Source organism: Rhinoderma darwinii (assembly GCF_050947455.1).
Source record: "Rhinoderma darwinii isolate aRhiDar2 chromosome 11 unlocalized genomic scaffold, aRhiDar2.hap1 SUPER_11_unloc_1, whole genome shotgun sequence".
In the NCBI taxonomy this organism is placed as follows: Eukaryota; Metazoa; Chordata; class Amphibia; order Anura; family Rhinodermatidae; genus Rhinoderma; species Rhinoderma darwinii.
In genome coordinates, this window is record NW_027461840.1 from 309440 (window position 1) to 332885 (window position 23446).

Consider the following 23446-nt stretch of genomic DNA (forward strand, 5'->3'; position numbering starts at 1 on the left):
AAGTTTTCTTTACAGGAATTGATTGAGGAATGTTAGGTCTATGACCAGTCTCCAACTGCCGTCTGATTTGGGGATTGGGAACACTCTGGAGTATACTCCTTGACCTTTCTCTGAGACATCTTCCAAGGCTGCTTTCTGAAGAAAACCCTGTCGAAGGTGGAGCACCACAGGATTGGGATGGGTATTGAGAACTAAGTGGTCTGGGGGAAAGGTTTTGAACGCTAGTGAGTATCCCCTGATGATGGTTGTCGTAACCCATTCGTCGGATGATGTCAATGACCATTGAGCGAAGAACTTTTGAAGCCTTTCCCCCACTTGCAGGACTGGCTTGGCATCATATCGTGTTGGGTTTCTGACCGAAAGGAAGAAAGGTTCTCCCGCTGGGTTCTGAACAGACCCTAACACTCTGAAAACCTTCTTTTAAACTTCTCTTTTGATCCCGAAAAAATATCCCTCCTCCTAGGTTCAGGGAACTTGACCCATTTCTCATCACCTAAGGATTCTAAAATATCTGTTAGCTGTGACCCGAATAGAGATTCCAGCTGAAAAGGGAGACTGCATAAATTGTTAATAGAGGTTATCACCGACCATAATTTAAGCCAATGAGATCTTCTGCCTGCATTTGAGAGAGATAAGGCTCTGGAGGCATACTTCATGTTGTCAAGCTGGGAGTCACACAGGAATTCTGAGGCTGCCTTCATTACTAGGAGGGAGTGAAGTATTCTGCCCTTGAAACACCTTCTAAATCTCTGGACAAATGGCTTAGCCATATACGGAGAGCCCTTGACACTGAAGACAAAGAGGCTTTACAAGAACCTACTGATGTGTAGACTTTGAGGGAGTCCGCCTTGCGGTCCATGGGGTCTTTCAGTAGTGCTGACTCTTCCAGAGGAAATAGGGCTTTCTGTCAATTTTACTACTGGCAAATCTACTTTCGGCACCATTGCCCACTTCAATTTTATATAGGTTTTTAAACCTGGACCCCAGATTAGCTTTTTTTCCTCTGGTTTGTCCCAATCCCGCCTCATCCATTCTGCTAGGACTGGGTGACCTGGAAAAACGTTTCCACTAGTGAGAGAAATAAAAAAAAAGTCTGTCCTTTTTAGGCTTATGTTCAACATCTTTATCTGTTTCTAGTGTATCTTTTACCGCCTTGAGCAGATAATGGAGCTTATCCTTATTTAGGATGTAATATTCTTCAGGATGATCAGATTTGGGAGCATCAGAAACCATATCAGATTCCGAACCATATGCAGAAGAGGTAATATCATGAGGCCGGAAGGGCTGAGGAGAAACCGGTCTGGCCTTTATAGAAGAATAAGATGTTTTACCTTCCTCAAAAGCTACAGATAACGGTTGTTTGAACCACTCCATAAATCCCCTGGAATCTTCCATAGGTGGAGAGGAATTATCTGGGGTGGGACATAAACAAAGATCTGACCCAAGATCTTCAGGTAAGGGTTGATGGCATTTCCTGCAAAGTCTGTGCCTTGACTTGTGGGTTCTCTTTCTTCTTTCCCTCCTAGAGGCAGACATCTAGACAGAAAACATATAGTAGACATTAGCATGTATAACTAAAAACAGATCGTATAGAACATGGAGACACCACGACCCCTGGGAACAAGCCATCAACTGACCATAACCAGCCATACAATACCTTAGCAAGCAGAGGGCTGGAGAGGAGGCAGAGCGCGCCATGATTCTGACAAACGCCGGCTTTTATGCAGGCTGTCCGCGCGTCACATTCAGAGGGCGGGAAGAATACAAGTGTGATGTCACTTCCGGGAGTATCGGAAGAGTGCAGGAAAGTACATGCAAACATGGCAACGGGTATTTACCTCCTGTTCGTGATCACGCCGTGTGGAAAATCTGCAGCGCGCCGCCACCGTGTACCAAGGTAAATCCGCCATCTTGGTACACCTGAGGGACAGGGACCCTTCCCTGTATACAGCCCGGAATCAAACTTTTTGTCTTGGAAACAGGTTCCCAAAAGAAATCCTAATAACCAACTGAACCTAGAGAGAATGAAAAAATACGCTGGGGCCCGGTCACCGGTACATACTTAGGCCGGATTTACACGAGCGTGTGCGTTTTGCGCGCGCAAAAGGTACTTAACAGCTCGGTGTGTCATCACCATATGGTGCGTGGCTGCGTGATTTTCACGCAGCCGCCATCATTATGACACTATGTTTGTAGCATGTGGTGCTTTTCTGTTTTCATTCATACTTGTAGCTGCTATTGCGCGAATCACGCTCGTCACACGGAAGTGCTTCTGTCTGGTGCTCGTGCTTTTCACGCACCCATTGACTTCAATGGGTGCGTGATGCGCGAACAACGCACAAATATAGGACATGTCGCGAGTTTTACGAGGCGGACACACGCTGCATGAAACTCACGGACAGTCTGCGCGGCCCCATAGACGAACATAGGTCCGTGCGAGGCGCGTGAAAATCACGGACGTATATCACGTTCGTCTAAATAAGCCCTAATAGGGGAAGTACTTAATTGTTTCATTTTTTAATGCTTATTGCTAATTAACCGGTCTCTGCTAAATTGTACCTAGTGGACTAATACCCATTTGTTTGTGCTGCCAAGGACGATCAGGAAATTAATTGAACTTAGGAATCCCGTAAATCTGTCCTGATGACATCAGTAATGTGGGTGAACAATTGCCCCGAGATGTTCCTGCCAACTCCATAACCTCCAGTCCAAACCCACAACTATAATCCTGAGGGGAAGAAATTAAAAGCAACCAGGCTCAGCGCCCTCATCATTAACCCATGACCTTTTATAACTACGGGTTTAGTAGTTTGTACGAAATGTCCTTGCTGTAAAGTTACTCAGCTCCGCCTGCACCGACTACCCGCTAATGGTTATCCATAATAACCAATCTCAACAAGCAGGGCTGCAGTGTGAAGCATAGAGGACAGCGCAGTAGCCAGAGCTTATGAGACAGGCGATCATTTTAGACCACCTCAAATAGACAATGCAGCTAAGATGGCTAAGTTGTTAAAAAAGGAGAGAACTAGCTGGTAAATATTGTCCAATCATGCACGTAAAGAACTACATCTAGCCTCACCCATCAGTGGCAATTAACCCTGGGACATTGAGCAGTCCTGTACAGTTATAAATGATCCACCCTATGAATGTTCTCATTGATCCCACAGATCTCGGCCTCCACCAGGAGTTGGATATACGGGGATAGTGGGGTGATCATTGCTAGTCTGGGGTACCTTCCATAGAGTTGTTAAGAAGTTTATACGGATGCTCCTTACAATATGACAAACACAAGCAAAACACGCAACTCTGATCCAGAGACCTGGAGGACATATCGAGGTCAGGGCGCGCTCACGCAATGTGGCAGCACATCTCACACTCGTGGAGCAGCCCTGATGAAGTCTGAAGAACACTCACTGGAAGCAGTGACCTGCCCTCTGAGGTAACCAGCACATTAATATTACAGGGAAATTCCATCCGATGGTAACTGAAGTCATAGTCCACCTTCTGCCAGGTGATCAAGTTACCCAGTGCAGTCAAATTGCGGACTCCTAAAGAAAAGGCAGGAAAGAGGATTGTAATAACAGAATGCAAGTGCCCCCAACACAACTATTCACACAGCTTGGTGTGCAGGTTTTATACATCATCGAACATGCAGTGATTGGACCGGTGAGCGAAGAATATGGTGCACACATCTGTGGAGAATAGACAGAAGATGGTGCCATCTGTATCTGGTAATGTCAGTGGCTCCTAGGAGGATTTGCACCATACGCCGGCTGCAGCTACAGGACTGGTGCCACAGTGAATACAAAGGATGTGGAAAAAAACGGGTGAATTGCCAGGGATTGGACATGAGGCACTGACCTGCTGTGTCAAGCTGGCCCTGCTCCAGGATGGTCTCATCCACAACCAGCAACGAGCGTGAAGGCAGCTGCAGGAGGCCACTCACAAGGCGATTTGCTGAGTAATCTTTACAAGGGATGAAGCGTAAAGTGTTCATATTTTCTATGGTCATTGGAAGATAATGGGACTGTAGAAAAATAAAGAACAGTCAGAAGTCTTCCTATCCGCTCAGTGTGGGATCATTACTATACAACATTCAGTACTGCCCCCGGAGGAGGATTACCGCAGGAACAATTTGCTGCACGATGCGATAAAAGTGTTGGGTGAAGTCAATGTTTCGAGGACATCCACTAAGGTTGAGGGAGAATTTCCCCAGGGGAAGAACATCTCTCCGCGCATACCTGTCAATGAGCACAAACCAAGGAGGTTACTGACCCATTCTTTTTATGAATAAATTGATATTAAATGTACTAACCGCATCACCACAATAAAATATAAGCCCATCCATAGAAAGAGAGATATAGATAAATCAAAAAGTTATTTCAGTAATTCAATTCAAATAGTGTCTCATATATTCTATAGATTCATTACACACCGAGGGATCGATTTCCAGCATTTTTTCCTTTTAATGTTGAGGATTATGGCGAACAGTTGATGAAAACCCCAAATTTTGTCTCAGAAAATGAGAATATTGGGTAAAAGTTGAAGATTGTCTTCTCCTGGTGTGACATTCTAATCAGCGAATCAACACAAGACACCTGCACAGGTTTTCTAAGCCTTTAAATGGTCCACCAGTCTGGTTCAGGAGGGGACACAATCATGGGGAAGATGCGGCCCTGACCGTTGTCCAGAAGAGTCATTGACACCTCCACAAGGAGAAGCCACAAAAGGACATTGCTGAAGAAGCTGCTGATCACAGAGTGCTGTATCCAAGCAGATTAATGGAAAGAGAGGAAGGAAAAAGTGCGGTAGAAAAAGGTGCACAAGCAACAGGGGTAACCGCAGCCTTGAAAGGATTGTCAAGAAAAGGCCATTCAAGAATCTGGGGGAGATTCACAAGGAGTGGACTGCGGCCGGAGTCAGTGCTTCAAGAGCCATCACACACAGACGTATCCAGGACATGGGAGAAAACGGTCGCATTCCTTGTGTCAAGCCACTCATGACCCAGAGACGTCAGCAGCTGGTCTGCTGCTCAGTGTCCAAAGTCCTGTTTTCAGATGAAAGTAAATTTTGCATTTCATTGGGAAATCTCAGTCCCAGAGTCTGGAGGAAGAGTAGAGAGGCATCAATCCAAGTGTCCTGCGCTCCAGTGTGAAGTGTCCACAGTCAGTGATGGTTTGGGGGCCGTGTCATCTGCTGGTGCTGGTCCACTGTGTTATATCAGGTCCTGAGTCAGCGCAGCGTCTAGCAGGACATTTCCCAGCACTTCATGCCTCCCTCTGCTGACAGCTTTATGGAGACGCCGATTTCATTTTCCAGCAGCACTTGGCACCTGTCCACCCTGCCAAAACTACCAATACCTGGTGTAATAACCACAGAATCACTGCCATAAAACTCGTCTGACCTAAACCCCACAGAGAATCTATAGGGTATTGTCAAGAGCAAGATGAGACCCCAGACCCAACAATGCAGACGAGCTGAAGGCCGATATCAAAGCAACCTGGGCCTCCATAACACCTCAGCAGTGCCACAGGCCGATCACCTCCATGCCACGCCGCATTACTAACACCTCAGCAGTGCCACAGGCTGATCACCTCCATGCCACGCCGCATTACTAACACCTCAGCAGCGCCACAAGCTGATCACCCCCATGCCACGCCGCATTACTAACACCTCAGCAGTGCCACAGGCTGATCACCTCCATGCCACGCCGCATTACTAACACCTCAGCAGCGCCACAAGCTGATCACCCCCATGCCACGCCGCATTACTAACACCTCAGCAGTGCCACAGGCTGATCACCTCCATGCCACGCCGCATTACTAACACCTCAGCAGCGCCACAAGCTGATCACCCCCATGCCACGCCGCATTGATAACTCCTCAGCAGTGCCACAGGCTTATCGCCCCCATGCCACGCTGCATTGATGCAGTAAAGTAATTCAAGTATTGGGGGCAGGTACTGGACAGACTTCTCAGGACGACGACATTTCGGTATTAAATATTATTTTTGAAATTGGGCTTATATAATATTCTCATTTTCTGAGAATTTAAATTTTGGGTTTTCAGTAACTGGTCCCATAATCATCAACATTAAAATAAAAAAAATGCAGGAAATAGATCCCTCTGTGTGTGATGAATCTATCTATATCTATATACGAGTTTCACTTTTTGAATTACAGAAATAAAATTACCGTATTTTTCTGACTATAAGACGCATAAGAATAAATCTTGCTAAAAAGTCCCTGCGTCTTATAGTCCACAGTCCAGGGACCCCCCTGACCGCTTCATTACTTAACTGCTTCCCGACCCATGACGTGCCTGCGCATCATGGAGCGGGGGGTGATGTATGGAGTGGGCTAACGCGATGAGCCCACTCCATACACTGGAGGTGTCCTGGCCGTTTAAAGGGGTTGTGCCATAAAACATATGTATCTCCTATCCACAGGATAGGGGATACATGTGTGATCGATAAGGACAGGGACCGAAAGTCACCAAGAGCGCTGCATGAGAAGCTTTGACTTCCGTGTTCTGTGTCCGGCAGCTTCATAGAGATCAATGAGAATTCTTCTGCGCATGCGCGAGCGGCTCTCCATTGATCTCTATGGAGCTGCAGAATAGATAAGCCGGACACAGAACCCGGAAGTCCAGGCTTCTCATGTAGCGCTTTGGGTGATTTTCGGTCCCCTGTTCTCCCTATCGCTGGGGGTCCCAGCGGTCGGAACCCCAGCGATCTCACATGTAGCCCCTGATATATGTGTTTTATGGCAAACCCCTTTAACTAGTTAAATGCTGCGGTCAATAGCGACTGCGGCATTTATAGGGGTTTTTCTATGATGGACATTTATGACATATCCACAGGATATTCTCAGAAAAAGCATGAACAGCAGCACACGTCTCTCAAATTTCAATCAATATATTTTATTGGTCAAACATCCAGTAAAAATGGCAACGTTTCGACCCGTGACAAGTGGAGGGTCTTTCTCAAGCCTAACAATGTGTCTAAGGCCTCATGCACACGACCGTAAAAACTCCCGTAATTACGACCCCTAATAACGGGCTCATAGACTTCTATTGGCGACGGGTGCCTTCCCGTTTTCTCACGGGAAGGTGCCCGTGCCGTTGAAAAAGATAGAACATGTCCTATTTCAGGCCGTAATAACGGCACGGACAGTCCATAGAAGTCTATGGAGCTCTCGTAATGACGGGTGGCTACATGTGTGCACCCGTCATTACGGCAGCGTTGCTAAGCGATGTCAGTAAATAGTCACTGTCCAGGGAGCTGAAAGAGTTAACTGATCGGCAGTAACTCAGCACCCTGGACAGTGACTACCGATCAGTATAAACCTGTAAAAAATAAAAATAAAAGACGTTCATACTTACCGACAACTTCCTGCTTCCTCCAGTCCGGTCTCCCGCCCGTTGCCTTGGTGACGCGTCCCTCTCGACATCCGGCCCGCCGTCCTGGATGACATTTCAGGCCATGTGACCGCTGCAGCCAATCACAGGTCAATCACAGGCTGCAGCGGTCACATGGACTGCCGCGTCATCCAGGGATGTCGGGCTGGATGTGAAGAGAGGGACGCGTCACCAAGACAACGGCCGGGTAAGTATGAATTTCTTTAACTTTTATTACAGAAAAGGCTGTCCCTTCTCTCTATCCTGCACTGATAGAGAGAAGGGGCTGCCGATTAGTGCAGTGCTATTTTGCCGCCAAAAACGTGCTCGTAAATACGGGTGGAATACGGGTGACACCGGACCCATATTTACGGGCACGGGTTCGTAAATACTGGTGCAAAACGGGTGGAATACGTGTGACACCGGACCCGTATTTACGCCAGTATTTACGGGTGGGAAAAAATACGGTCGTGTGCATGAGGCCTAACAGTGTGAGTTTAAAGGGAATGTGTCGCTAGAAAATTTTTATTTTTGAGTTAAACAGTTAGTATTGAAATGATTACACATGGTTTTAATTTTTTCACAAGTCAGGAAATATAAATTAGATTCTAATTTATAACATTTCCATGTGCTGGCCACTAGAGGGAGCAATTCCCAAAATTGCAGCATTGGCATGTGGTAAAGCAAACTCATTGCTTTATGCTGCAAAATTGGAGAAGACACACTCGCTCTAGTGTCCTCACACAATCCCCCCTCCTTTATCCTGGCTAGTGCCAGGAGAAAGGAGGGGGTTGAATGTTCAAACCTCCTACACTGTGTGCCATTTTTTGAGCGAATGCACCAGTGTAGGAGGATTAGATACAGTGGTAATCACACAGTATAACACGAACATACACACACATCACAAAACACAACTTACCTGCTCCTGCCGCTGCTCCTAGTCCTTGCGTCTGACCATATGGCCGGCAGCCGCGACCGGAAGTCGTCATCTTACTGTCCGGCCGCGGATTACGGTCCACATGAAAATGGCGCCTGATGTCGCTCAGCCGTAGAGCTTCCTTTTGGTCTATGTGGGAGCGGCGCATGCGCCGTTCCCACACAGACTGCGTACGCTATAGTGAATGGTACGTCTCCCGTTCACATTCTCTATGGGGATGTATGTGCCGTTAATCAACACAGATGAAAAAAAAAAATGGCAGCCTCCATAGAGATGTAAAAGAAAGAAAAAAGAAAAACGTACAACACAAAAACACAAATAAAATTTATTGTAATGACATACGAAGTCCTAATATATAAAAAGAAATAATTTTGTGACACCTTCCCTTTAAATTGGTATAGATACAACATCACATGGTGCAGGTAAGCCAATCAAGACATCAGTACGTCATAGGGAAACTCACACCAGGTGTATAATTACATGCATAGCAGTGTTCTCAAATACAAGTGTTCATCGTGCATCACATTAAGCATTTCACTAAATGACAATCAGTTATATATATCATTAGAGAAAACAAGAGGAGAAAAAAAAAAAGGCATAAAGCAAAAAACAGAGCGGATGAGCTCCCCGCACTGCAGCAGGTGTCAGCGTTCAGCCGGTGTTACTGCGCACGCCTGTGTAGTGTTTACTTCTAGATCATTCACATCGTATAGAGATAGGGAAGGAGTTGACAGACAGATGATCACTCCATAGCATGCACGTCTCCTCCTCACCCCAGGGACTGATCGTGCTGCAGAGTACGTGGGATCACAAATGTTCCCTGCTCGTAACACATTAATCTACAGGACGCCGTTACTGGATACATTATATATATATATATATATATATATATATATATATATATATATATATATATATATATATATATATATATATATATATATATATATATATATACACACACACACACACACACACACACACACACTGGCGACGAAACACAGTTGCTTTATTCACCCCAAGTGAGCGACGTTTCGGTTCACCATAGAACCTTCCTCAAGCTACCACACACTGCAAAATGCCAGATTTATATAGAAAGTACATGCAGTTATTTGTGAATACCTAATAAATCTGTAATTTGTATAAAAACAGGTACAAAATCTAGAATTTTCACCCATATAGAGAATCAGTAACAGTGTACAAACTTCATAGTTGAATCACTACAGTCACACAAATATAGAATATAAAAATAACTATAAGTAGTGTATAATCATCAATAAGGACCTAATTGGAAAGGCCAAAAAATGTACATACAGTTTAGAGTGGTACAGTACCGAGTCCAGAAGCTCTAGGATAGTGGCATCTACCGCGCATGCTCAAAGATGGTGCCCAAACCGGAAATTCAGTCAAATGGACCGCATCACACGAAAAAACGACTGCGCTAGCGCGAACTACGGCCTTTACTTCTAACTACAAATATTATTTTAAATGGGAAAACAATTGCTACATAAGAAAAAACAGATCCATATGTTATATTCCCTCTAAATAGGTGAAGCACGACATGCGTATCTCTGACCAGACAAATATTCATAATGTATGCAAAGCATAACCGGGAATTCCCCCAACTTACGAACCACCAAAAAGGAGATACAGGACAAAAACTATGTCTCCAACCTTGGTTGTCCACCCAAACTGTATAGAAACAGGGGTGACAGTAACTGGGAATAACGTCATCTCGAAATCTTGAGATCAAACTTTTGGGGAAATTTTTCTCTTTAAACCGTGGTTTTTAAAATTTTAAAATTCAGATATGAAGTGTTTGGAATTGGAGCAGTTCTTCCTGATTCTTCTGAATTGACCGGAAAGAATACTATAATAATATAAAGGGATGGTTGCCCATAATATATATGTCCTCAAAGGCACCCATATAGAGATTGGCGTAGGAGGGAGCAAAGCGTGACCCTTTTGTGCAGCCCCCAGTTTGTAGCTCAAAGATAAAATCAATACAAATCGGGTGAAAAACGTGCTTGTGTGCCTGGAATATGATGGTCAAGATGTAGAAAAAACTATGGTTGCTATACCTTTATCATGTGCAATGTTCACATAAAGAGCTGAAACTTTTGCAAAAAGAAAGAGATGAAAAATTATAGTTTATGTTAAGTTGACCGGAGGTCTTTAATTAATTTGGTGGAATCTCGTAGGCAAGAAGGTAATTTTGAAACAAAACGTTGGAGATGTAGATCTACAAAATGGGAAAGGTTACTAGTTGAAGAACCAATTCCTGCAATAATAGGGCGTCCAGGTGGTGTCGTTTGAGACTTGTGTATTTTGGGTAGATGGCACATAAAAGGCACAGAGGGAAAAGGAACCGGTAAAAAACGTCATTTCTCTTTTGGTCAATAGCCCATCATTCAAAGCGTAGTCAATGAGGGATTTGTATTCAGTGCTATAGGAAGGTAGTGGGACACCTTTCATAAAAAGAACCATTGGATTGTAGACGTAATGCCTCATTAATATGGTCAGTCCTGTCTTGTAATACCATTATACCCGCCTCTTTACCAGCAGAGCGAATCACCAGGGATCCCTCACGGATGTGGATTTTCTTCCGTCCTTCCCCCTCCACCAGTAAGTCATCTCCGCAACCATTATAATTCTAAGTTTATTTACGCAGCGAATTGTATTTTGTTCTTCCAGATTACTACGTCTGACCCATGTGTTTGTTTTGTATTATTAACGTCTGCAGCTGTTCACCGGTATATTCATTCTTTGCTTCTCTCGGACCTCATGTCGTGATGTCAGAGCTGAGCTTTGACCCCGATTTTGAGCGCTTTTTTTCGTATGTAATGTCTCCTCTATTTAAGAGGAACTTTCTCATCTTTGTATACTTGGCCTGAGGAAGACGTTGGACCAACGTCGAAACGCGTAGCTTATATGTCTTATTGAAACCTATGTTGCATTATACAACTCCTCCATTTACCTTTATTCAAAAACTACAATATCAGCAGCGCCTCACCATAGTCCCCAAACAATTATTTCTCTCAAATATACCTCCTGATCTTGCGGTAACTGCTTCATGGTACCGGACCTGGCTGCAGCTGACCCCTTGGATGATTTTCTGCTTACACCAGAGTTGTGCCTGCGATTGGCACAACCCCATAAGGTGAGCAACTGTCTTGCTCCTATACGTCTGCATGTTTGTACCATCATTTATTTGCACTGTGCGGCGCTGTGCATTTTTTCTTTTATAGTTTAACAAAGATATTGGCCTATACGACCCGCAATCTTGAGGGTCTTTCCCTAGTTTGGGTAGAACTATTATAGAGGCTTCATATAGGGATGTAGGAAGAACACCTTTATCAAAACCAGCTTGTAAAATTGCCAACAGATGGGGAGTTAATTCCTTCGCATATCTTTTATATATTTCTGGTGGGAGTCCGTCTGGGCCAGGGGCCTTACCAGGGGGAAGAGCTTTAATGGCTTGCTTGTTTTTCAGTAATCGGTGCCTCGAAAAGTGCTACCTGTGCCTCATCCAATTTGGGGAAAGTAATCCCACTTAGGTTTGTATTTCTGTATCTGACCTGTGCAACTTGGAAGTATAGAGAAAGAAGTAAAATTCTTGAAAGTACTGGGCAATGGATATGACCGATCTGTGCACCAAACCTTGCGTATCACGTATGGCTATAATGGCTGGGGAGGCCTTCATGATTTCTAGCTAGAAATGCAAGCAACTTAGCGGACTGATTACCCAACTCAAAACTTCTCTGCTTCTGGAAAAAACATTGACATTGTGCTTTGACTGCCAATAACAGGGAACGCCAGGATGTTAAATTGGGCTCTGTGGGAGTGGAGATATAATGCGTCTCAGCTTTGGTCACGCTTCACTTAGGTCCTTTTCAGTAGCACTAGTGCTTTTTTTAACGAATGATAGAGGATTTGAGGCATCCTCTTAAATAGGCTTTAACCACATCCCAGGCATTAGGAGATGTTGGCAAGTCAGTACGTGTGACAAAAAAGGTCGACAGTTGGTCATGTATCCCATCTGGTTCAGGAAATTACAAGAACCATAAAAGGGTGTATAAGCCAAGGTGGGGCCGAAACAGGAGAGGCCACTCGTAAAGACAATAACTGGAGGGAATGGTCAGAAATACCCCAGGGAAGTAGATTAACATCAGGCAGGCGTAGGAGACTAACAAGTGTAACGTCTGGTGATGGGGTACAAAGAGCACCAGGCATCTACCCAGCCGGCCCTCACGATACACCGGCTCAGTGGGGTAGGACCCCTAGGGAAGATAGGAGCGAGAGAGGCGGTCTTGGGAGGGGTTCATGAGTAAATTAAAATCTCCTGCACAAACAACCAAATAGTCAGGGTGATTCAGAGAGAAAAGGAAAGCCGGCTTCAATATACCAGTAACCGTGTGTGGCGGATTGTAAATGAACATAAATAAGAGCTTACAGCGTGCAGGCCAAGAACACAAAGCGGCCTTCGGGGTCTGCCCTCACTTCTCCCACCGTAAACCTCTGCAAACCAGAACAGATACTCCTCTAGAATATCTTGAGTGGGATGCAGGATGCATCCATCCCACCCAGCTGCGCCTGAGGGCAGAGTAATGTTGTATAAAAATCAAGGGAACAAAAGCTGTCAATTACAAAAAGAGATAAGATGGAACCCGTTACCCCATCAACCTCATCCTACATCCAGAGGACATCAAAAAGCAAAAGATAGAACTTGGATTGTCAAATAGCAAGGCAATAAGGAACCAAGGCTAAAATGTCCCATTCCCCCAAACACCCTCATCCACCTCACCTACACTGTACCCCAACATGGTAGGCTCGGATCCCGAACAAGCAAAAAGAAAAGTAGGTAACACTAACTAGCAGCTACGGAGCTGTAGGCCGGAGCGCCGGCTGTCACCTGGATTTCTGTATCCGCCGTGGAGATCTGTATATGAGACAAGAGTCTCTGGGTGAGTAGCAGAAGAAAATGGTGCGCAAATCAGCTGCTTGTAAAGAACTCTGCGATGTGGGTAACGCTGGAGCCCATCCAGCCAAACTGAAGAATCACCAGGAGTTTCAAAGAATTGGACACGATTCTCTCACACAACTCGGAGGCGGGCAGGAAAGGCCATAGAATAGGATATCTCCTTTGGACGGAGACGTTTCTTTACGGCGATGAATGTGGCCCTTTTCTTTTGGAGGTCGACTGAGAAGGCAGGAAAGAAGGATACCTTTTCCATCCACCGTGTTGGGACCCTTCTGTCTCGAGGGGATCTGGTCTCGATCTCGGCGGTTTAGAAGTCGCATTAGGAACAGGGCTCCCGGGGGAGAGGTCTGGTGGGGACCCGATGGCCGTCGCCCCAATATTTCTTGTAGCCATTTTTCAGAGAGTTTTTCCGGACGCTGACACTCCACATGCTCAAGTAAGCCAATGACCCTCACATCGTTCTGGCGCAGTCCGTTCTCCAAGTAGTCACCTTTAGATTGCCAGGCTGCCACCCCTGAAGCCAGGGAGTCTACTTTAGCAGACATAGGGGTAGCTGATCCTCCACCGCTGAAATGCGACCTCCGCATCAGACACGCGATCCCTTAGGGCATGAATGTTATGCCTGAGACCACCCAAATCAACCCTCACATCAATCTTTCCCGTGAGAGTGACCTGACACGCCATAATAGCTTGCAGGAGCGGAGCTGTGACTTGTTGCAAAGTCAGTTCAGTTTCAGCCGCCGGAGAAAGAGGTGTGTTGCTGAAGTAGTAGACGAGGTCTGATTGGCGCGCAAACCGATGATTGGGACGGTCCAATTTTTACAATTTTCAGGAGCTGAGATGACGGTCAAGCTGGTAAGTACTCCACCCTCGAATAACGTTGGTTAGTCCACGCCCAGGTGTATCTATACTTCTATATAAATCACTTAAAGGGAATGTGTCACGAATTAAACCTTTTTTTTTTTTTTAGTAAGTTACTTAGCTCTATTTTTTTTACGTTTTTTGCTGTATGTTTTTTTTCCTCCACATGGTGGCAAGTATTAAAAATTAAATAATTTGATAATTTTTCCTATGTTGGCCACCAGAGGGAGCACTTCCCAGAATTACAGCAATGTGAATAAGGCAAAGCAACCTGACTCACAGCTGCCGTAAATATGGGAGGGAATATCACCCCCCCTCCTACAAGCCAGGAAAGGGTGTCTTCCAATTGCTAAGCAGTGTCCGGCTGCCATTTTGGGAGTGATTGTACAAATGGCAGAAGTTATAGGACACACCAAAATGCTATGGGTCTGTTCACACTCTTACTAAACAAAGGAAAAACAGCTCCTGATTTTCAGCCATTTTTTAATCAAACTCGCGTTTTTGGAGCTGTTTTTCTTTAGAGTCAATGAAAAACGGCTCCAAAAACGTCCCAAGAAGTGACATGCACTTCATTTTGGCGGGCGTCTTTTTACGTGTCGTTTTTGGAAAATGGCCGAGTAAAAAAAACGCCCCATCGGAACAGAACTCCGTATTTGCTATTGAAACCAATGGGCAGATGTTTGGAGGCGTTCTGCTTCCGATTTTTCAGCCGGTTTTTGGGACGTTTACAGTCCCAAAAATGGCTGAAAACACTGCGTGTGAACATACCCTTAGAATGATGAAAGTGAAATGAATGACTTTTCAGTCGACAGGTTCACACGGCGTGTATTTGACACGTTCTTTTTGCACATTTCACATGCCTCTCTGCTAAATGTCTTTATCCCTCCATCCTGCTGACAGTCTCCTCCATCATCACCCAATCTTGCTGAGAAGTCTCCTCCAGCGTCACCATACAATCTTGCTGACAGTGATGCTGGAGGAGACTGTCAGCAGGATTGTATGGTGACGCTGGAGGAGACTGTCAGCAAGTTTGGGTGGTGATGATGGAGGAGAGTATCAGCGAGATTGCATGGGGACGCGTCACCATACAATCTTGCTGACAGCCTCCTCCAGCACCACCACCCAATACTGCTGATAGTCTCCTCCGCTGTAGAGGAGACTGTCATACCACTCTGTGATAGGAATAACCATCTGCTGCGGACAGTCTCCTCCCCGACCTACTGCTGACGGATACCTCAACCGATCACAGCCCACACACCATCCACACTGACAATACATCTAGAGACGGGGGTGGGGGGCCCGCCGGGGGTCACGAGAGCGGGGGTCTGTGAGAGAGAGGGACAGGCACACACACCTTACCTGCAGTGCAGCCGGTCTTCATAATGGCGCCTGCTATCTCCCTACAACCAGCTTCTCTGCGCAGTAGAGCCAGATAGCAGAAGCAATGAAGGGCTCCCGTTCATTGTGTCCTATGCCCTGTAGCTGCTATATTCCATCTGTGTATGTGTCGTTAAGAGACACATTCAAAGATGAAATAAAACATGGCAGCCCCCAGTACAGTAAGAAAGTGTCAATAAAAAAAAAAAAAGTTTGAAAAATTAAATAGTCAATATAATATTTTATTAAATAAAAACACAAAATTTAAAATAAATAAATCATGACAGTCCCTTTAAATGGGGGGGGGGTAGATGCTGTCAAAGTAGATACTGAGGGTCGTTACGTTTTTATCCATGCCTTCATAAATAATACCTCCCCGTATGTGATAATAGGGCTTTATATCCCGCCTCCTGTGTCATTAGCTCTCCATTCATTTCCTCAGCGCATAGGGATCCTGCTAGATCACTATGTGCAGCCACATACACTAACGTTACTCAAGTGTCCTGACAGTGAATATACATTACCTCCAGCCAGGACTCGATGTTTATTCACAATCGTGACACTTCGGTAACATTTGTGTGTGACTTACAACACAGCAAGCGTAATCTCGCGAGATCTTGCTGTAAATGACAGCACAGCGTAAGTCACACAAACGTTACCGAAGTGTCAGGATTGTCATTGACACCAAGCTAAAATAGGTCATAACTTTGTGAAAATAGATCGTTTTTCTAAATAAAAAAACACTGCTGTTATCTACATTACAGTGCCGATCACATTATGTAGGAGACAGGACACTTATAATCTGGTGACATCCTCTCTATTACTAGGACCACTGTTATCTACATTACAGCACTGATCACATTATGTAGGAGACAGGACACTTATAATCTGGTGACATCCGCTCTATTACTAGGACCACTGTTATCTACATTACAGCGCTGATCACATTATGTAGGAGACAGGACACTTATAATGTGGTGACAGCCTCTTTATTACTAGGACCACTGTTATCTACATTACAGGGCTGATCACATTATGTAGGAGACAGGACACTTATAATGTGGTGACAGCCTCTTTAAGTGCATGTGCACCAGACCCCTTTAAGACGAGGTATCCAACATTCCGCCAAAAATGGTCCACGTTTCAAACGTTCCGCAAAAGGAATGCCCCAGATATATGCAACGTTCTGCCCAGGGACCGCTACCTACATGTCTACAGCTGCAGACTTCAGCCACGAACTTCCAACTATATACTGTCATATTAAAAATCTTAAGTCACAGTTAAGGCAAAAATCCACCCCGAGTATTCAGTAGAAGGAAGGATATAATCTCCCAATGTGAATGCTTTATTTCAGTTCATCTGATGCGGACATTTTAGGGATCTTTTGTGCTCGTTCCCCCTTTCTTTAAATCTCTAAAAATAAAAAATAACTTTTTTTTAATTTCCTTGGACTTTCCTATCATTTTATGTAATGTTCAGTGGGTATGGAGGAAGCGCCTGCCGTCCGGCCGATCCCCCCGCAAGCGCCTGCCGTCCGGCCGATCCCCCCGCAAGCGCCTGCCGTCCGGCCGATCCCCCCGCAAGCGCCTGCCGTCCGGCCGATCCCCCCGCAAGCGCCTGCCGTCCGGCCGATCCCCCCGCAAGCGCCTGCCGTCCGGCCGATCCCCCCGCAAGCGCCTGCCGTCCGGCCGATCCCCCCGCAAGCGCCTGCCGTCCGGCCGATCCCCCCGCAAGCGCCTGCCGTCCGGCCGATCCACCCGCAAGAGCCTGCCGTCTGGCCGATCCCCCCGCAAGCGGAGTGTTGTGCTTTTCATACAATCGTCCTATAATCCACTATGGAAGCTGGGGACAAGTCTTGCACACAAGGTCGGAGATTGGGGTTAATCTCACACCAAGAATCTGACAATGCAGCTTCCTGATCCAGAAAGTCACAGCCTGGGAGAAGTCAGACAGACATGACTCCTTCAACCATACTTCATAGCAAGGTTATGGCCAGTAATATGTGTCAATAACCAATCCCAACCAACTCGGCCTCTACAAACATCAAGATCCAAGTTATTTTATAAAACACGTACATATAGCAAAAGCCCTTAGAGAACAGAGAATAAAACCGATGGCACTTACAAGCACCAGTCTAAGGGCACTTTTACGCCGGCCAATTATCGGGCAAACGAGCGTTCATAGCTCCTCGTGAAAGGAGCAAACGAGCGCCAATCAACGAGCTCTCTCGTTGGGCTGTGTAAAAGTACCGTTAGAGCCGCACGTCCTCTCACAAGGTGGTAGTAAGGCTACATTGACACGAGCGTATCAGATTCAGGCACGTGAAAAGCACGCGTGACTCTGGTCCGTGTGTGTTGCGTTATGCATCTGTGCTTTGCGAGTGGCATGCGTTTTTAACGCACTCGCATAGCACTTTTTTTTTTTTTTAATGACATTGATGCGCAAATCACATACATCACACGGATGTGCATCAGCGTGCAGTGCGTGGTTTTCACGCACCCATTCACTTCAATGGGCACGTAGGTGCCTGAAAAACGCAGCAATATAGGACTTGCAATGAGTATCAGGCAATGGACCACACGCTGTGTGAAAACTCCTGCATGTGTAAACGGCCCCATCTAAATCAACGGGTCCACGTGATGTGCATGATATTTGACACACAGCACACTGATGAGTTTTACACTCGTCTGAATGAGCCCTAAGGCACAAATCCCCCACATGCCTATCGGTCAGATCTCCCCCTCTCTCGAAACACACAAGTGGTTACTGGGCTCCTCAGTAAAATCCACATAAGTCTCATCATACACAAGACGTCTTCTGGCTGTAACCAGGAAGGAGTCAAGGAAATCAGAGACAGAGAAGACATAAAACCTGAAACAGCTGAAAAAAGAAGGTAACGGCGCCCCTCAGCGTCTACAGGACTACAAATCCTGTACTGTTTTGGTAGGTCGTGGAGGAGATAAGTCGCATACAGGACGGCCTTCATAGTCCTGCTGGCGGGGAGCAGACGTCTCCATCAATAGTCACATGACCTGAGCGCTCAGCCGATGATCGTTAGAGAAACTCATTCTGAAGGGACAACCAATATGGCCAAGCACTGCTGGGTTACAAGACACCGGAGCTATGGCTGCCACCAGACGCACGGTCAATAATACTCACACAGTGGAGATAAGGTGGAGGATAATGTACTCGGCTGCCAGGTTATCACCCAGTAGTGCATGTGTTAGGAACCCCAACAGTTCTGCCCTCACATATGACAGCTCGGACATGAAGCTGGAGACACCTGGGAATGGAGAAGGACATGAGACATGCAGGCGTGTGATGGAGAAGACGGCAGGCGCCGGCTGGAGGACAGTCATCCAATACTTACACTGCTTGCTTTCTTCAGTTTCACACACGGAGCTTGGGATCAGCGGGTTTGTGTGTGGCAGTCTATGGATTACTATGGCGTGAATTCTGGGCACCAGTGATGTGGGAGGGCTGTGTGCACGCCGCTCCTCTAAGGTGTCCGCACCGTCCTCAGGGTCCAGCAGAGACGACATAGGGTCCCTAAAACAACAAAACAATCCCACATAAGTATCAGATACATCTCTGGCCATTCCTGCAGACCTCACCCGTTGGGCCAATTACACACCACGTTCATATCCGGAGAGGAGCGCCGCTTATCAGACATCTGCTGTATGCAATAAACCGGGCTGCATATTCAGCCATAAAGCACAGATACTGGATACAGAGAGTCAGCAGGAAGGAGATCACTCTATAAATCACCAAGTTACAATATAATACACAACGGTGATCCCAGAAGTGCTGTCCACATGTGATCTCCTCTAAGAGCAGCCCAGCAGTGAACATGTGAAGAACATCTTGTAGTCTCTTCCCTCTAGATCAGTACGGAGATTGAGAACATGCCCCATTCTAATGTCTGTCGGGGCAGTCTGGTCTTGGCAACGCGATCCACACAAACCTGCCGCTATTCAAGCCAGGGAGGATGTAGACTTACCATCCCGAGTCTCCATGACGATGCTGCACCGGACACGGCTTCCGAGTCTCAGTAGTGCAGCCTCAAGCTTTAGTGTCAGAAAAGGTTACAAGTTTTTAGGTTTCATTTTCATGAAAGGATTTTCACGGTTTCAGAGACTCATCCGCAGTCTCCACTTGGATTATTAAAAGCACCGTCAGTGGTGGCAGAGGACGGCATGTCTGTTCTACTTCATATACTCATTAGTGGAGAAAGAAGACGGGCCCTCAATCTGGAGAGACAGGTAGTCCATGCTCAGGCTGAAGACCCTACTTGTTCTATTCCTGTGTGCTATTTTCTTCCTTTGTCAGCCAGTTCAGCTGCGGACCCCTCCCTCGTGTAGGAAGTGACACCCTTGTAGCAGCCATTTAAAATAAATTAATAGTTCTGTGTAAATTCTCACTTACTAGAGGGGGTTCCCTGTTCAGGACTGAGGAGCGTCTCACACACTGGAGATTCAACCAAGTAGAAGGACTAAAGACCCAACTAGGTGGCAGACAAGGATGTATGGGTTCACGCCTCATGGCAAAAATGCAGCATTTGCCGTGATACAAAGTAAAAAAAAAAAGGGAATTTGACCAGTGACGTGTGAACGTATAAATAACTAAATTGCCACCGTGGCAAACGATGTCCCACTCCCACACTAAATTGTGTGATCATTAAAACAAACATTGATTAATATTGTATGGAGCCAAAGAATAAACGTAAGAAACCCGAAAAAGTGGTGCAAATAAGTTGTCTGAGTAGAGAAATTCATAACGCGCCGCTGAGGTGCAATTACAGCAAAAATACGTAGCACAAAGCGGCCAGAAAGAGGTGGCTGCCGTCCATCACATTCATGGGCATCAATTGTCAGGACCTCATGGCTGCGATTGCCCCATTACCCCGGAAGACACTGGTTCTGTGGCAATACATGTGGGGCAGAGGTTCTGTCATCGACTGAGAATTCCTCCCAATGAATGTGATGCAGACGGCAGCCACAGCTTTGACCGTTTTGTGCTACAGACTGAGAACCATCACAGCTTTATACCAATACAGAGAAAGAAAGGAAGCAAAATCAAGTCTTGTGGGATTTCAAAACGGATAAAATATTCTAATGGAATGTAAAGAAATCTCCTATTCTAGGGGGGCGAGTTCTGATTCACAGATAGATAATGAAGGTAGATATATATTCTTACACTGTGGGCTTAAAGAGGTCATTTGTATTTTGACATGTATTTACATTCCCCCGTACTCATCAGTAGTGTTCCAGAAATGACGCTCCTTTATTACAAAGAATGATTGTCCAGTATTGAAAATAGGTGATAAGAATAATAAAACGTGTCCGCTGACAATCCAACATCCAAACCAAGCACAACGTACCCGCTGACAATCCAGCATCAAACCAAGCACAACGTGTCCGCTGACAATCCAACATCAGCAAACCAAGCACAACGTGTCCGCTGACAATCCAGCATCAAACCAAGCACAACGTGCCCGCTGACAATCCAACATCAGCAAACCAAGCACAACGTGTCCGCTGACAATCCAGCATCAAACCAAGCACAACGTGTCCGCTGACAATCCAACATCAGCAAACCAAGCACAACGTGCCCGCTGACAATCCAACATCCAACCAAGCACAACGTGCCCGCTGACAATCCAGCATCAAACCAAGCACAACGTGTCCGCTGACAATCCAACATCAGCAAACCAAGCACAACGTGCCCGCTGACAATCCAACATCCAACCAAGCACAACGTGCCCGCTGACAATCCAGCATCAAACCAAGCACAACGTGTCCGCTGACAATCCAACATCAGCAAACCAAGCACAACGTGTCCGCTGACAATCCAGCATCAAACCAAGCACAACGTGCCCGCTGACAATCCAACATCAAACCAAGCACAACGTGTCCGCTGACAATCCAGCATCAAACCAAGCACAACGTGTCCGCTGACAATCCAACATCAGCAAACCAAGCACAACGTGCCCGCTGACAATCCAACATCAAACCAAGCACAACGTGTCCGCTGACAATCCAGCATCAAACCAAGCACAACGTGTCCGCTGACAATCCAGCATCAAACCAAGCACAACGTGTCCGCTGACAATCCAACATCAGCAAACCAAGCACAACGTGCCCGCTGACAATCCAACATCAAACCAAGCACAACGTGTCCGCTGACAATCCAACATCAGCAAACCAAGCACAACGTGTCCGCTGACAATCCAACATCAGCAAACCAAGCACGTGTCCGCTGACAATCCAACATCAGCAAACCAAGCACAACGTGCCCGCTGACAATCCAGCATCAAACCAAGCACAACGTGTCCGCTGACAATCCAACATCAGCAAACCAAGCACGTGTCCGCTGACAATCCAACATCAGCAAACCAAGCACAACGTGTCCGCTGACAATCCAACATCAGCAAACCAAGCACAACGTGCCCGCTGACAATCCAGCATCAAACCAAGCACAACGTGTCCGCTGACAATCCAACATCAGCAAACCAAGCACAACGTGTCCGCTGACAATCCAACATCCAAACCAAGCACAACGTGTCCGCTGACAATCCAACATCAGCAAACCAAGCACAACGTGTCCGCTGACAATCCAACAAACCAAGCACAACGTGTCCGCTGACAATCCAGCATCAAACCAAGCATAACGTGTCCGCTGACAATCCAACATCAGAAAACCAAGCACAACGTGTCCGCTGACAATCCAGCATCAAACCAAGCACAACGTGTCCGCTGACAATCCAGCATCAGCAAACCAAGCACAACGTGTCCGCTGACAATCCAACATCCAAACCAAGCACAACGTGTCCGCTGACAATCCAACATCAGCAAACCAAGCACAACGTGTCCGCTGACAATCCAACATCAAACCAAGCACAACGTGTCCGCTGACAATCCAGCATCAAACCAAGCACAACGTGTCCGCTGACAATCCAACATCAGCAAACCAAGCACAACGTGTCCGCTGACAATCCAGCATCAAACCAAGCACAACGTGCCCGCTGACAATCCAGCATCAAACCAAGCACAACGTGTCCGCTGACAATCCAACATCAAACCAAGCACAACGTGTCCGCTGACAATCCAACATCAAACCAAGCACAACGTGTCCGCTGACAATCCAACATCAAACCAAGCACAACGTGTCCGCTGACAATCCAACATCAGCAAACCAAGCACAACGTGCCCGCTGACAATCCAACATCAAACCAAGCACAACGTGTCCGCTGACAATCCAGCATCAAACCAAGCACAACGTGTCCGCTGACAATCCAACATCAGCAAACCAAGCACGTGTCCGCTGACAATCCAACATCAGCAAACCAAGCACAACGTGTCCGCTGACAATCCAACATCAGCAAACCAAGCACAACGTGTCCGCTGACAATCCAACATCAGCAAACCAAGCACAACGTGTCCGCTGACAATCCAGCATCAAACCAAGCACAACGTGTCCGCTGACAATCCAACATCAGCAAACCAAGCACAACGTGTCCGCTGACAATCCAACATCCAAACCAAGCACAACGTGTCCGCTGACAATCCAACATCCAAACCAAGCACAACGTGTCCGCTGACAATCCAACATCAGCAAACCAAGCACAACGTGTCCGCTGACAATCCAACAAACCAAGCACAACGTGTCCGCTGACAATCCAGCATCAAACCAAGCATAACGTGTCCGCTGACAATCCAACATCAGAAAACCAAGCACAACGTGTCCGCTGACAATCCAGCATCAAACCAAGCACAACGTGTCCGCTGACAATCCAGCATCAGCAAACCAAGCACAACGTGTCCGCTGACAATCCAACATCCAAACCAAGCACAACGTGTCCGCTGACAATCCAACATCAGCAAACCAAGCACA

General features: G+C 46.3%; 1 protein-coding gene across 2 annotated transcripts in view; it reads right to left on the reverse strand.

The window, feature by feature from the left end:
* Positions 1–23446, reverse strand: part of MCMBP (minichromosome maintenance complex binding protein) — a 77796-nt gene that overhangs the window by 10874 nt on the left and 43476 nt on the right. For both annotated transcript variants that reach the window (XM_075847745.1, XM_075847744.1), the window contains exons 9-13: positions 18924–19102; positions 18713–18836; positions 4124–4241; positions 3862–4027; positions 3415–3548 (exon numbers count right to left, since the gene is read on the reverse strand). In XM_075847745.1, the coding sequence (XP_075703860.1) occupies positions 3415–3548; positions 3862–4027; positions 4124–4241; positions 18713–18836; positions 18924–19102 (721 nt within the window). The remainder of the gene's footprint in view (positions 1–3414; positions 3549–3861; positions 4028–4123; positions 4242–18712; positions 18837–18923; positions 19103–23446) is intronic.